Here is a 13,089-nt window from a genome sequence, read left to right as displayed (position 1 = left end):
GCTCAATTATTTTACAAATTGTCCTGAAACACTGTCTGAGTGGTGTTTAGAATTTTTGAGAAAGTCCACAGAGGGAGATGACATCACAGCAGCAGCTCCAAAGAAAGAAAATAAGATGAGATCTCTTTTTTTTTTAAATTAAATCTCTAGGAGCTATGATGTCAGATCCTACGAGTGCAGAATTTTGTAACTTCTACAAAAATTCAGAGGAATGTTTCAGGATAATTGTTTTCACTTTACATTGGTTCAGGAGACCTTGGTTCAAGTATCCAAAAAATACTGTAGTCTAGGAAAGCATGTTTAGAGTCCGATACGAAAGCATAGCTTTTCGTTAAAATAAAATAGAGAAGCTACCCTTCTGAAAAACGAGTGTGTTTTCGCTCAGGTTTAGAATCCCTGCGACCCTCATAGATGGTCCTAAAAGCTCCCTGCCAGATCGGATATTGGGTTTAGATGGCTCCCTAGTATTCTCAAAAAGAAAGCTTTAAAGCTGCCTAGCCAATTAAAAGACCCCACGTTGGGCGCCACCTGATAATTTTGGCTTTGAACTAAAACCCCACTTCCCACATCCTTCCCTATTTTGGGTTAAAGCTCAAACTAGCTGGGGTTCTAAAGACCTCTGAATCTAACGAGTATTACCCTGTTTATAATTCCTGTGAGACCTTTTCAGCTAGATAAGTAGGACATAACCGGATCTACTAACCACCTCCATCCTAGGGCCACACCCTTCTTCAGTGGACAGGACAGACAACCTAGTAGCCTGAAGCCACCTGTTTCCCGATCACCACCCTAACGGTGGCTCCTACTTTTATACATCAGCACTTGTTACACATCCGGTATATTTCTAAAAACTCAGAAGTTCCTAAGGTTGTTGTTTTAAAGTTCAGGCTACAGGCAACCTTTTCAGACCTCCTAAATATTTCTAGAACCATGCACCATGACTGTTTTACATAGAAGAACTGAGAAAAATGTTGACTCAATAATTGAATGTCCACAACTTCTAACAAAATTTTATATGCTTATTTAATTAGTATGCTTTAGCAAGGGATTAGCAACAGTATTAAGCAATATAACAAATTACTAAATTAAACTTCTAATTAACTCCCTATCTCTTATCTAAGGCTGCATGCTAATGCGTTCAGGAGAGGATTTTTAAATTTGGAGGAGCAAACTGACCTGACCTTAAAATGGAAACCCAAAATGTATTTGAACTCTGGGTAAAGGAGTTGTCCAGCCGAACAACTTCACTTCTCTCGATGGCAACCCCGATGTCCTGTTAATGCCCAGATCACAAAGACTCACGCTCTGAGCCCCTGCTTTGATGTCTGTGCCTGAGGCGCGTCTCTTCTGCTCGACAAGTTGGTTCAGCTTCAGAACTGACATCTCACAGGTGCAACTCACATGTTTGGTGCATCTAGGCTCTTCACATCAACCTGGTCAAACCACAGCAGTTCCTCTTGACAGGATTTGCAGAGTGTTGGCCCCGATTTGTGGAAAAACACGAAAAATAGATAATCTGACTCAGTCTCGGCGGTTCTCAGAGACAGGGGCCCCGTGTTTGTTATTTGTTATTTATTTTTATTTAAAAGGGGACAGTGTACATTAATTACACTGATTACATTAATTACATTAGTGTTCTTCCTTTGGCTCAACGATCGTCCTTCCGTCTTGGGTCTTCTTTTCTTCTGCTCTGCGCTGCGTGTCTTCAGAGATGAGAAACTGAGCCTCGAGCATACAGATAATCTTTCCTTATTTGGTGAAAGAACCTTTGGGAGGTTGCTACGCTTCAAACCCTCCCCCTGTATCTACAACATCAACACATCTCTTATTTCCTCTACCCTCTTACCCTAAGCAGCAAGTCAGTTGAGCTGAAGGTCTTATTCCACTTCTTCTACCACTTCCTCCTTTCTTCTAGCTGTCATCACTTTTTCCATCCCGCGCCCACTTACTCCTCCATGATACCACATTCTCTTCGCTGGATACACCAATTCTATTTTTCACTCAGCCTGTCTACACTAAAACTCTCATTACTTCATTTATTAAATACATAAGTACTTGATCCTTTTAGAAAAAGAAAAACAATCAGTCAATCATATAATTCAATACAGAGGAAACAATCAGTTTAAACATACAATTACAGAGCTCTCTATGTTGTCCTTTTTTAACTTTACAAAGTTAATGTCCAAATTATTTCTTAACTTGTAAGCGATGGGGGATATGGTCGTCACCCCATCACCGATTTTTAGAGGTATTTTGACAGTAGCTGAACAGAATTCAGACTTGGGGGCCATGAAAAGAACACTGAAAAATGGAAAACTAATTTCAGGGGCTAAGACAGACGTGTTGGAGGACATGAGTTTGGCAAGCACACCTTCTGTATTTCACTTCAGATTTTCTTAAACACACTTAAAAACAAAATACACAATTGACCACACATTGATGGATGTGTAAAAGTCAATCCTTTTAAAGAAACAGCTTCAAGATATAGTAAGCTTCATAAAACAAGACATGCATGAGAAGAAATAGGGAACACCGTAAAGAAAACAATTTTGCACCATAATATTCATTTACATGATGGAAACATCATGTAAATTAAAATTACTCACATTGCTATTGGGAGGAATGAACGGGGCTCTCTCTCGCACCGTTGCGTTGTTGTGTGCATCCCTCTGCCTTTAAATTAAATATGTTAAAATAAAGTTACGGTTTCAAGAGTCTTTTTATTACAACAGAAGTCTACAATAGAAACACATTATTCAGAAAAAGAACCGGTGGTGACTGCAGACAGGTTCATCAAATTATTTAAATACATAAAAATTATTTAAGTATCCTTCCATCATTTAATAAGTTTGGGGATCTTTATTGGGTAATAAAATAAAGGTTTTAAGATGAATTAGTTTTAGCTCCCTCCTAGTCTTCTCTAAAGGAATATATAACTTAAAGTGTCCGAAAACTGTGGGAAAAACTGTTCTCCCTAAAAAGAAAAAGACACAGAGGCCCTTCTTGCTGGGGTTACAGTGATTATGGCTCTGTTCTCAACTGGTTTCCCCATCCTCCTCGCTCACCATAAATTTCTTCTGATTTCCAAGGATCTCATTTGTAGAGCAGCTATGTATGTTTTATATTTTACTTTTTATTGTTTTATTCTTTTATCTTATTTTAGATTTTATTTTAAAACCTACCCACTCTAGTAAGCTTGATTGGGATATTTATTCTCAGCTAGCATATGTAAAATCTCTAGAGTAGGATAAGTGGGTGTCAGTTTTGCTGAGACCTTTTAGATTTATTTGATTAACTATTGAGCACACTGGGTAAATATGATTACAAGGACAGGCCTGGGGTCAATAGGGTGAATTACGACAGGTTGATTCAGCAATAACTGACTTTGAAAAACGCTGAAGTTTTACTTTGTATTATATAGCAGGTAACAAAAAACCTATCGCAAACCATTTAGCTATTTCGTTTTGTTTTTGTATATTTCAGATTGACAGCCTACAAGCACTTTTAAGTTTTATCCATCAAAATAATACGATTAATTTATTTTATAAAATGAAAAACAATACAAATTGAGCCTAAATGTATACGCTTAATAACATGTAAACTGTTTAGTAAACAATGACAAATTTGAATGACATCATTTATTCAAATCCATATTTTACTGACATTTCAAAGTACTGGTACATGCACAAAAATACAACAACAATTGACTAAACGTTTGACTGAAATACAAAGCTATACTTAGTTGTGTAATGAAAAATAAAATAAGCTATGGTACGGTTTTTGGACTTATTGATGTGTGTGGGTGTCCACTAGACTACTTTGAAACAAAATTTAAATATACACGTAACAGGATGATTATTATAAGGAAAATCCATGCAAAGATTTGATCCAATATTAAAATTTTTTGCTAGCTATAATTTTGATTCACGGTTACTTAAAGAATTTAACACACAACCACTGCAAACAGAACAATGCAACAATTCTTCAGTTTGGACTGACATGAAAGGAAAAAATAGAAAATTCTACTTTCCAGTAATTAAAAATGTGTTTTCAACTCCATCTTCAGAAAAAGGTTGTACATGAAAATGTCCCTCTAACAATTCCCCAGTCTTAGTTTCAAGGCAACAAACTTTCAAATTAAAGATAATTCACATTTCAAGTCCACATTTATTCAATTAATAGGTTAACAGATTTAACTTGCACAGCTCTACTTTTTACATGGAAATATTTGTTGAACTACACTTTTATTGTACACATTAATTAAAAGAAAATAATTTGCATGGTAGGTATATGTTTAAATCATTCACTGAAAATATTGCTTGGAAAAAACAAATCCACAAATATGTTAAACATGTTTTGTTATAAGTGATCAAATATTTCTTTGTTTCCATAGTACTCTTACTAAAATTGCTAATAGAAACCGGAATTGTTAATCAGATAAAACATAAAAATAAAATTACAGAATTATTTACATGATTTTAAACCAATGATCTCATAAACAATATTCCAAAAGAAAAAAAACTGCAGCAGTTAGAATTCAGCATGAAAAGCAACTGAGAAGTTAGATAAAAGTACACTGATTTATAGTATTAAGAAGGAAAAGCCTTTCCAGCCTTCTTTTAAAAGATGATCACTTTATGTCAGGAGATGTCCACCTCAGATTTGGTCTGCTCTCATTATTCATTCTCAATTTTTTTTTTAAAGGGATTTGGTATGTTATCACGGATTTTACCTCCTGCGTACCTCAGAGCTGCCCAGATTCCTTTATCATTGTTTCCTCTAATCTCTTCCAATTTCTGAACTTTTTCTGTGTCATTTCTCTCCTTCAGCTCCTCAATTACGATGTCAATGTTTACATGGCAAAACAAGCCGCCAATGCTCAGGGCATTCTTCTCCAGGTTGAGAAGATGCGTGTAGACTTCTTCCAACAAGGTGTTTATTTCCTTTTCAAGATTTATTTTCTCTTCATGTTGTTGTTTTAATTCTTCACTGGTCTTTGTAACTGTTTTTGTCTTGATCACATATTTCTTTTGCTCTTTCACATGTTTGTCTGCAGGGCACTTATTGGTGCAAACAGTGCAGTGACCATTTTTCATGACCTCACACTGCTGTGGATACCAGGCCCAAGTGCATTCAGGATAGTGACAGTTCTCTTTACATTCATTACAAGTGACTGCTCCACCAAACATAGAGAACCACATCCCTCCATAAATGTCTTCCTTTTCCACGTAGTACTCTTGAGCTTCGTATGTGAAATTCTCTCCTATTTTAAATTTATTCTCATATTTCTTTAGATATTCTATAGTTTTTTCAATCTCTTTCTGCTTCTTTTTGTTCAGATCAATTTTGTCTACCAGATTGTTAATGCAGGCTGCCAATCTGATCTGCTGGCCTAGGACTAACACGGTTTTCTCCAGCCTTTGAGGTGGAGTCTGTTCCAGGAATGTTATGAATCCACCCATTCCTCTCTCTGTAACTTCCCATGCCTGGTTTAACCCAAACTCAGTTTCTTCTGTTATTTTAGTGCTCAGGCAATTATTAAACTCAAAGTGAACTGGTTGGTTTCTCTCATTTTTGGCCAGTTTAACGTTTGCATCTTCAAGAGCTTTTAGAGCAACTGTGGGTGGCATTCCATCTGAGTGAGTGATGAGAGCTACAAGGTTCTTCTCAAGGTCTTTTCCAAACAGCGCCAGCGACGAACTGAGAATATACAGCAGTCGGTCACTTAATCGATTATCACTTGCTTTCATTACCAGTCCCACTGCATCAACTGTGTGTATACCCTCCTCTGACCGAAATAAATCATACAATTTCTGAGCAATCACAGCATCTTTTTCAATCCCTCTGGTGTCTCCATATCCAGGAGTATCGATGATGGTCAGAGAGTATGGCAGAGTTTTACCTTCAAAACCATAGATCTCATAAACTATCACCTGAGATGTCACACTTCCCGAGGCTTTAATAGTTTCATTGACAATCTCAAACCAAACTTTGTCTCCCTCTTTTACTCCTATTGCATAGTTCAGAAAAGAGTTGATAAAGGAGGATTTTCCTGCTCCTGTCTCTCCAACCAGCAGGATTGTTTTATTTGGCTTGGTTGGATCTTTCTTTCCAAGGGTGTATCTTATGAGTTTGGACCCAGCTTCATCTCCATCAAGGTTCTTCTTCTCCAGCCTCAGATGATAACGGACAGGGGGTCCCTTGTCTATGATGGCATTATCATGAACATACGTTCTATACAAAATGGGGAGAAGAACAAAGTTAAAACAGTAAAAGAGGTCAGCGGATCACTTTTTGATAAAGACCAAATTTAAGATTATTGCTTCACTAGAGCCTATCCATGAGCAGGTGGTCCTTTCAATGTTTCTGACAGGTATGACTGTAGAAAGTGCCTTGAGATGACATGTTTCATGAATTGAATTGAATTATGTTTCACTGCTGACGGAAAAGCATGTTGACACTTGCTTCCAGTTTACAGCCATTTGTCATGAATTAGAAGGGAGATGAATCTGGAATTCAACCAACACACTAGGAATGCTCTTTACGGAGATTTATTAGAGGGAATAAAACGGGCAAACAGACAGGATCCAAAAAAGGGGTAAGGCAGACATCCAGACGATACTTGACAAACAGAAACTGGGCAGAAAAATACAAAACGTGTTACAAAAAATTAATCAAGACGCTGGGAGCTCTTACCAGGAAAACAGGGGATGCACGCATGGTATGAATTGACGACGACCCGACAACAAACTAAGGAGGGAGTGAGGCTTAAATAGACGGATAAACAGGTGAGCGGAATTGAAAGTAATTAACCGAAGGCGGGAGCAATACAGAACTGACAGGACACTAGATCACAGAACTAAAATCAGAACTAATACAGGGACCAGAATAACTGATGAAGTAAAAAGGCTAAACTGGAATTCAAAACAGAAATAAACCCAGAGGCAGAAATAAGCTACTTAACCAAAACAATAAACATAGACCGGATAACCTAAAACAGTACAAAAGCTGAAGAAGCCAAAACCTGATAGCTGATCAAATAAATAAACATGAACCAAAACCCAAATCATGACACCATTTGGACGAACCAATGATGAAATACTGGGAGAGTGTCGTCTGTTAGGATAAAATCAGTGATGTGCAGTAAGGGGAGGCAGGGGAGGCAATGCGTCAGCTCTCATTAGGACAAGTAAAATACTAACACTGATTAGATCAAAATCAGACTGTTCTATTGACTGTTCTATTAATGTGTTTATCTTTAGAATGAGTTCAACATTTCAACATTCCACAGCCTGTCTAAAATGTATAATGAATGTGTGTGACATATTAGGTCTTTGTAATCGGCCATTTAAGCTTTGTTAAAGTTTCTTGAGTGAAGCAGGAAGTACCATGTCGCACTGATAGGGGGCAGTGCTGAGCCCAAAAGGAACACTGGGTAACAGGTCGGGTCACTGCGCATTCTTCTTCTATGCAGAGGGTGGGGTGTTGCTCATAGACATAATATAAGATATATGTCTATGGTGTTGCTAGACATTATATACGTAGACACCTCGTTGGACGGGATCTGCCTATGCTGCGATGCGTCAGAGCGTCCGCCATCTTAAATGTGGCAAATCTGCAGTTACTCAGTAACTTAAACAGCATCAAAGGGACTTTAATCTAAGAATATACTTTGTATTCGTAATATTTTTATTTTTGTAATATTCCAACTTCGTTTTCATATCCCTTTAGCTTTATTCTCCTAAATTTATTCTCATAAAGAATAAAAATATATAAAATAATCTAACCTGGCCCTATTACTCCAGGAGTGAAATAATTCTGCAAACTGTGACTATTCTGGAAATGTTCCCCCTTAATTCTCATAATATGACGTTTTTCTCATAACATTACCACTTTTATGTTTTTGTTTTGTTTTGTTTTTTACTATATTGTCCTAGGTCTTTTTTTCTCATATTACTAATTTTACCTCTTTAATACTCCCCCAAAAAATCTGTTCCTAAAGGTTCACATGTGACACGGTTTTATGAAATAATGAAGACCACAATGTTTAGATTTAACAAATTGATCCTTATATTCATAACACATACACATATACACACACACGCACAAACACGCACACACACACACACACACACACACACACACACATATATATATATATATATATATATATATATATATATATATATATATATATATATATATATATATATATATATATATATATATATATATATATATATATAATCCCACAGCACTTTATTTGGCTTATTTATAATACTTGGAAATCTATATATGCACATCTATGTCTAAATAAAATAGTCTGTACTGTATGCAAGCTAAAAACCTTGAAAAAGAATGGTCTTGCACAGCTTTTTCCTAGTGTTGCCACTCTGCAGCTTTAGTGTGTCCAGTTTTGCAACATGGTGCAGCCTTAGTTTATAGAAGGCAGATACAAGTAGTGAAATCAGCCAGAATACATTTCCATGCAGCACAGGAATGAGGCATCTTCTCTGATCCAGGTTCACTACAACAGAACTTAATTTTTTTCTGTCACATACAATATGGCGGTGACGTTGACGTGCGAACCTGCGCCCAACAACGCGTCTACGTATATGATGTCTATGGTTGCACTGACAAGTCTGATGATAGACTCATTTCAATTTGTTCTGACAAAAGGGAACATTTGATCATTAAACTAAAGGATTTTTCTGAACGGGATATTCTGTGGAAACAGGATGTATCAGAGGGAGGATGGCCAACAGCAAAATGTTATAATGATGTGGCAGAAATGAGTAAAGGCTTCAGGGATTTTGTTACTTTGTGGCAAAGGGCAACCTTGGCGGTGTCCAACTCTCACCGGAAACGAGTCCGACTTACTGCCGGCAATGTGGACCAGACTCTGACAGCGGTCGTACAGAGACCTGACAGACCTTATTAAAGGGTCCGGTACTCCATACTCCCGGAGTACCCCCCACAGGATCCCTCGGGGGACACGGACGAATGCCTTCTCCAGATCCACAAAGCACATGTAGACTGGTTGGGCAAACTCCCATGCCCCCTCCAGAATCCTGCTGAAGGTATAGAGCTGGTCCATTGTTCCACGGCCAGGACGAAAACCACACTGCTCTTCCTGAATCCGAGATTCGACTATCTGAATCTCAGACTCAATCAATATGATTCAATCAATATGATATCTCAATATCATAAACTTTTCAAATTTATGATATTGAGATAACATATTATCTTAATATGTGTCTAATTTAGTCTCCTTTAAGTACAAACAAATTAGATAGCACTAAAAACATGTTTGTGTGGTTTAATGAGCATGTATTAAATGCATTTTCTTTTTGTGAACAGTAAGTTTTTTTTAACTTACATTCCTTCCATGATGAAAAAGTGGTGATCTTCACTCCAGTCAAGATGAAACAGAATCTTGTGATTAATGAACAAAAATAGTAAAGTTATTGTTATGTTTGTAAATATAGTTAAAGTCATACTTCAGGCAACCTTGCATATGAAAGAATAAACCTGATCAAAATGTAATTCCTGCGTGATATTTAAGTTAGAAATAAAATTAAGAAAACACAACTGGCCTCAGCTGTAAAAACCTAAACATGTTCCACTTATTTTATATCAAAATCTTTTTTCAACGCTTTAATATAGGCTATTGCAGGTTTCATTAAGTTGGATTTAAGACCTTTTAAAGCGCTTTTAGGACACATTGCCAGAAAACTTCAAATGATCCCATAAATTTTAACAAGGAAAGCTTTTAAGAAGTTTAGTGTTGCTTCAGTAGTACTGAATAACTGCATGTGAAATAATGCTTTTCTAATTTTTTTTGTCTACAGTGGAAAACAACTGCAAAGGTTCTGTTTCTCTCCCTGTCAGCCATTACTGAGGGCACCGCTGTCCACAGCTGCTCTGAGCACAGCCAGAAGGAGAGGTGGACAGGAGGGGGATAGGTAACCTGGCCAGCCAGACTAACTTTTGCCTCTCTTCAATATGGCAGCAGTTAATCAGTTCGCTGTATCCACCTTATTTTCAACGGAAAAATTGACAGTTGATGGTTATTTGTGCGAGACTTCCAGTCGGTCACTTCCTGTCACTAGCCGAAGAATGAGAAATCCCTTCACCTGTGCTTAAAAGCTTTAAAGTTGAAGAAACCATCGATGCGACCGTATGTTTGTTCTTTTCATTTTGTCGACCAAAGACCAACAGTAGACCACATGATGCCAGAAAAGTGGCTGGGCTATGAAGTTCCATTAAAAACTCCAAGAAGACATCAACACTAGAGCAGACACATGTAAGCTAAGGGATGTTTACGTTAGCAAACTTTAACTCTTAATTCCTTAGTCTGTGTCGCTCTTAATAAAACATATGCTTTCACATAAAGCAAACCACCTTTTAGTTTTGTTCTCTCTGTAAATTATCTGGACATTTTTTCATCCCTGCTAGTAGACCAATGGGGTTCCGTTTGTAAAGTTATACAATGAAAGATTTATAGCAAAATATATTTAGCCTGTCATTAGAGATAAATGGCATGGTTAATTTTTCAGATTTTTGTTATTCATAAATTTATAAATAAGTCATACTTCCAAGTTAATTATTTAATTAGCAAGCTAAATATTTAGCTCCAAAGTAAATACTTAGTTTGTAAACTAAACATTTAATTTGGAGCCAGATATTTAGTTTAAAAACTAAATGCTTGGTTTGCAATTTAATTTATAGTTTCAAACTTTAGCTTTGTAATTAAATATTTAATTTTGAACTGTGACATGTACAAATTTATAACGTGGTAAAACTCTCTCTTTAAAAATAAAAACCCATTTTTTTCCCCTCTTATGACAGTAAAGAACCCAAAATATAGCTGTTTGATTTTGACTGTGTAACCTTACAAATGGAAACCCAGATACTAACTCAGGGTGTTTGTAAAAATTGGAAGGAATGTGTGATGCGAATATTTGAATGAGTAATGATACAGGTGTTGCTCTATTAGCTTGGTGTTAACATGGTTTTTACAATAATCTCCCAGAGTGTACCCATCAATTTGGTATATAAAATGTACAAAATCTGTAGAATCTGTGCACCCCTTATGGACATGCAGGGGAAATCATCCACAAGGATGCTGATTGAGCAAAAGATCCTGATTAGCTATATTTTACTGTAAACCAGTGGAATTATAATACACAAAAACGTGTTTTGGATCTCTGCTTTTAAATATTTCTTTATTTAGCACCCTAAAGTTTTACATTTCGAAATTTCTTTTCATTTTTTATATTTTTTCAAGTATTGTATATCCTTATTTTCATACTATTTAAATATTTACATATACAAAAATTGTGTCCAACTAAAATGCTTTGGAAATGTTGCCACAACAGTTTACCAATTCAGTCAAGCTGATGTTATTTGGCCAGGGAAGCGCTGAAACAGAAGCGCTGCACAAAAAAACAGAAATTGGATCCACATTTACTTCAGCGTTCAAAAATAAATAATATTCAAAGCGATATTCAAATTCAAAGCAAAAGAGAAACTGAGTCTGGCTTGCCAGGCTAGGGGACAGGGTGGAGCTGTCGTCGCGACGGGAGAAATCGAAACAAAAGCAGAAGCCCAACTTTCGTGCAATTGGTTTTATTCTTTATTCATGCAATAGTTGTCGAATAAACAAAACTAAAAAATAAAGAAGGGCTTGACTAGATAAAATTTATGAACTTGGATGGAAATCTAGTCCTTTGTAACAGTTTTTAATGCCTTGAATTCAAAGTTTTGTAATTTAGACATTTAAGACCTAGTGAGAACCCTGCTTTAAAAAAACATATCTCAGCTTGGTGCCTCAGATTGTGATCTAAAGTCTGCAGATTGTGATATCAGAAAGTTTTCCTACCTGTTGTTATTGTTCAAATCGTTCGGTGAGGCTGAGAAGACAGGAAGAGTGGAGATGAGGAAGAGCTATTTAATCTGTTAGGAGGAGGAGGAGATACTGTGGTCACATGATCTCACTCTAAGTCACTTCATCATGTTAGCTCCTAAACATTTGCTTTTTGTTACCTTGTCTGATTGATGAAGCCTTAAACTATTTAGTTGCTAATTAAAGTCACTCCAGTGTCTCATTAATTACTATTTTAGTTTCATTTGCAATAAACTTAAAAAGACTATGCAGGAGCATAGTGGTTATGTCTTGTGCCCTTATGATGACATTCTCCTCTATATGGGTGTATGTGCACGCACATGTGACGTCAGAGGACACTCTCAGTGGGTGGCACCGTGGGTGTGGTGTCTGTCTGTATTAGTTTAGTGTATGAGTTCAACACCAACCTGGATTATGGCGGCTAAGTGAGCTTGGGGAGAAATTTTCTGTTGACCGTTATCAAATGTAGTGGATATTAATAATTGTCAATTAAGTGAGCACACCACTCATGAGAAAGATAAAGAAAAGATAAGAGAAAAGGAAAGATGCATCTTTGTCTTTGTAAGTTTTTTAATTCAAAGGCAAAAAGCGTTTGAATTTCTCTGTCCCCCAACGCAGTCAGGAAACAGAGTGAACGAATAAGAACACACTAAACCATTGTACATTCTGGGTTAACATAGAAAGTGGGATTAATCTTCAGAAGAGTGCAGCCACTGGTACCATCCAGTTCCTATCTAACTCACCTCCTCTCTGTGTCCTTGGATGTGGAAACAATAATAAATCTGTCAGCATGGAAGCTTCTTTCACACGGAAAGTTATGCAGGTGTATCCAGACAAGATATGATCAGAGTTACATAAATCAATAAAACTTTCCACAACAATCCTTTCTTCTGAGTATGAAATCATGACATAATAAAGGAAATGTACAAAACATCATGAGCCTGTGATAGTCAGAAACAGGAACTTGTGTAAAATGTACATAAGCAAAGCGAAAACTGAAATAATTAGAAACAAAATGTTAAAGGATACATCATACTTCATTTAAAATACTAGAATGCTGAACATCAGTATTAACTTCCCATCTGGTTTAGAGTTATTACATCATTATAAATAGTGTAAAATCCATCTTCATCAGTACTGTCATCTTTTTTTAATTCAGAAACATCATACTTCTCCAGATC

At 36.5% G+C, this 13,089-nt stretch overlaps 1 protein-coding gene across 1 annotated transcript; it reads right to left on the bottom strand.

The window, feature by feature from the left end:
* Positions 1-5,100: 5,100 nt before the first annotated feature.
* Positions 5,101-9,390, bottom strand: LOC105939817. Its single transcript, XM_036135689.1, has 3 exons — positions 9,380-9,390; positions 5,168-6,234; positions 5,101-5,108 (listed from the first exon to the last, which is right to left on the bottom strand). Exons 1-3 carry the CDS (start codon positions 9,388-9,390, stop codon positions 5,101-5,103), a joined length of 1,086 nt encoding a protein of 361 aa, XP_035991582.1.
* Between the last annotated feature and the right edge of the window lie 3,699 nt (positions 9,391-13,089).

The sequence above is a fragment of the Fundulus heteroclitus genome, chromosome 4 (assembly GCF_011125445.2).
Source record: "Fundulus heteroclitus isolate FHET01 chromosome 4, MU-UCD_Fhet_4.1, whole genome shotgun sequence".
Taxonomy (NCBI): Eukaryota; Metazoa; Chordata; class Actinopteri; order Cyprinodontiformes; family Fundulidae; genus Fundulus; species Fundulus heteroclitus.
This window is presented reverse-complemented; position numbering and strand designations above follow the sequence as displayed.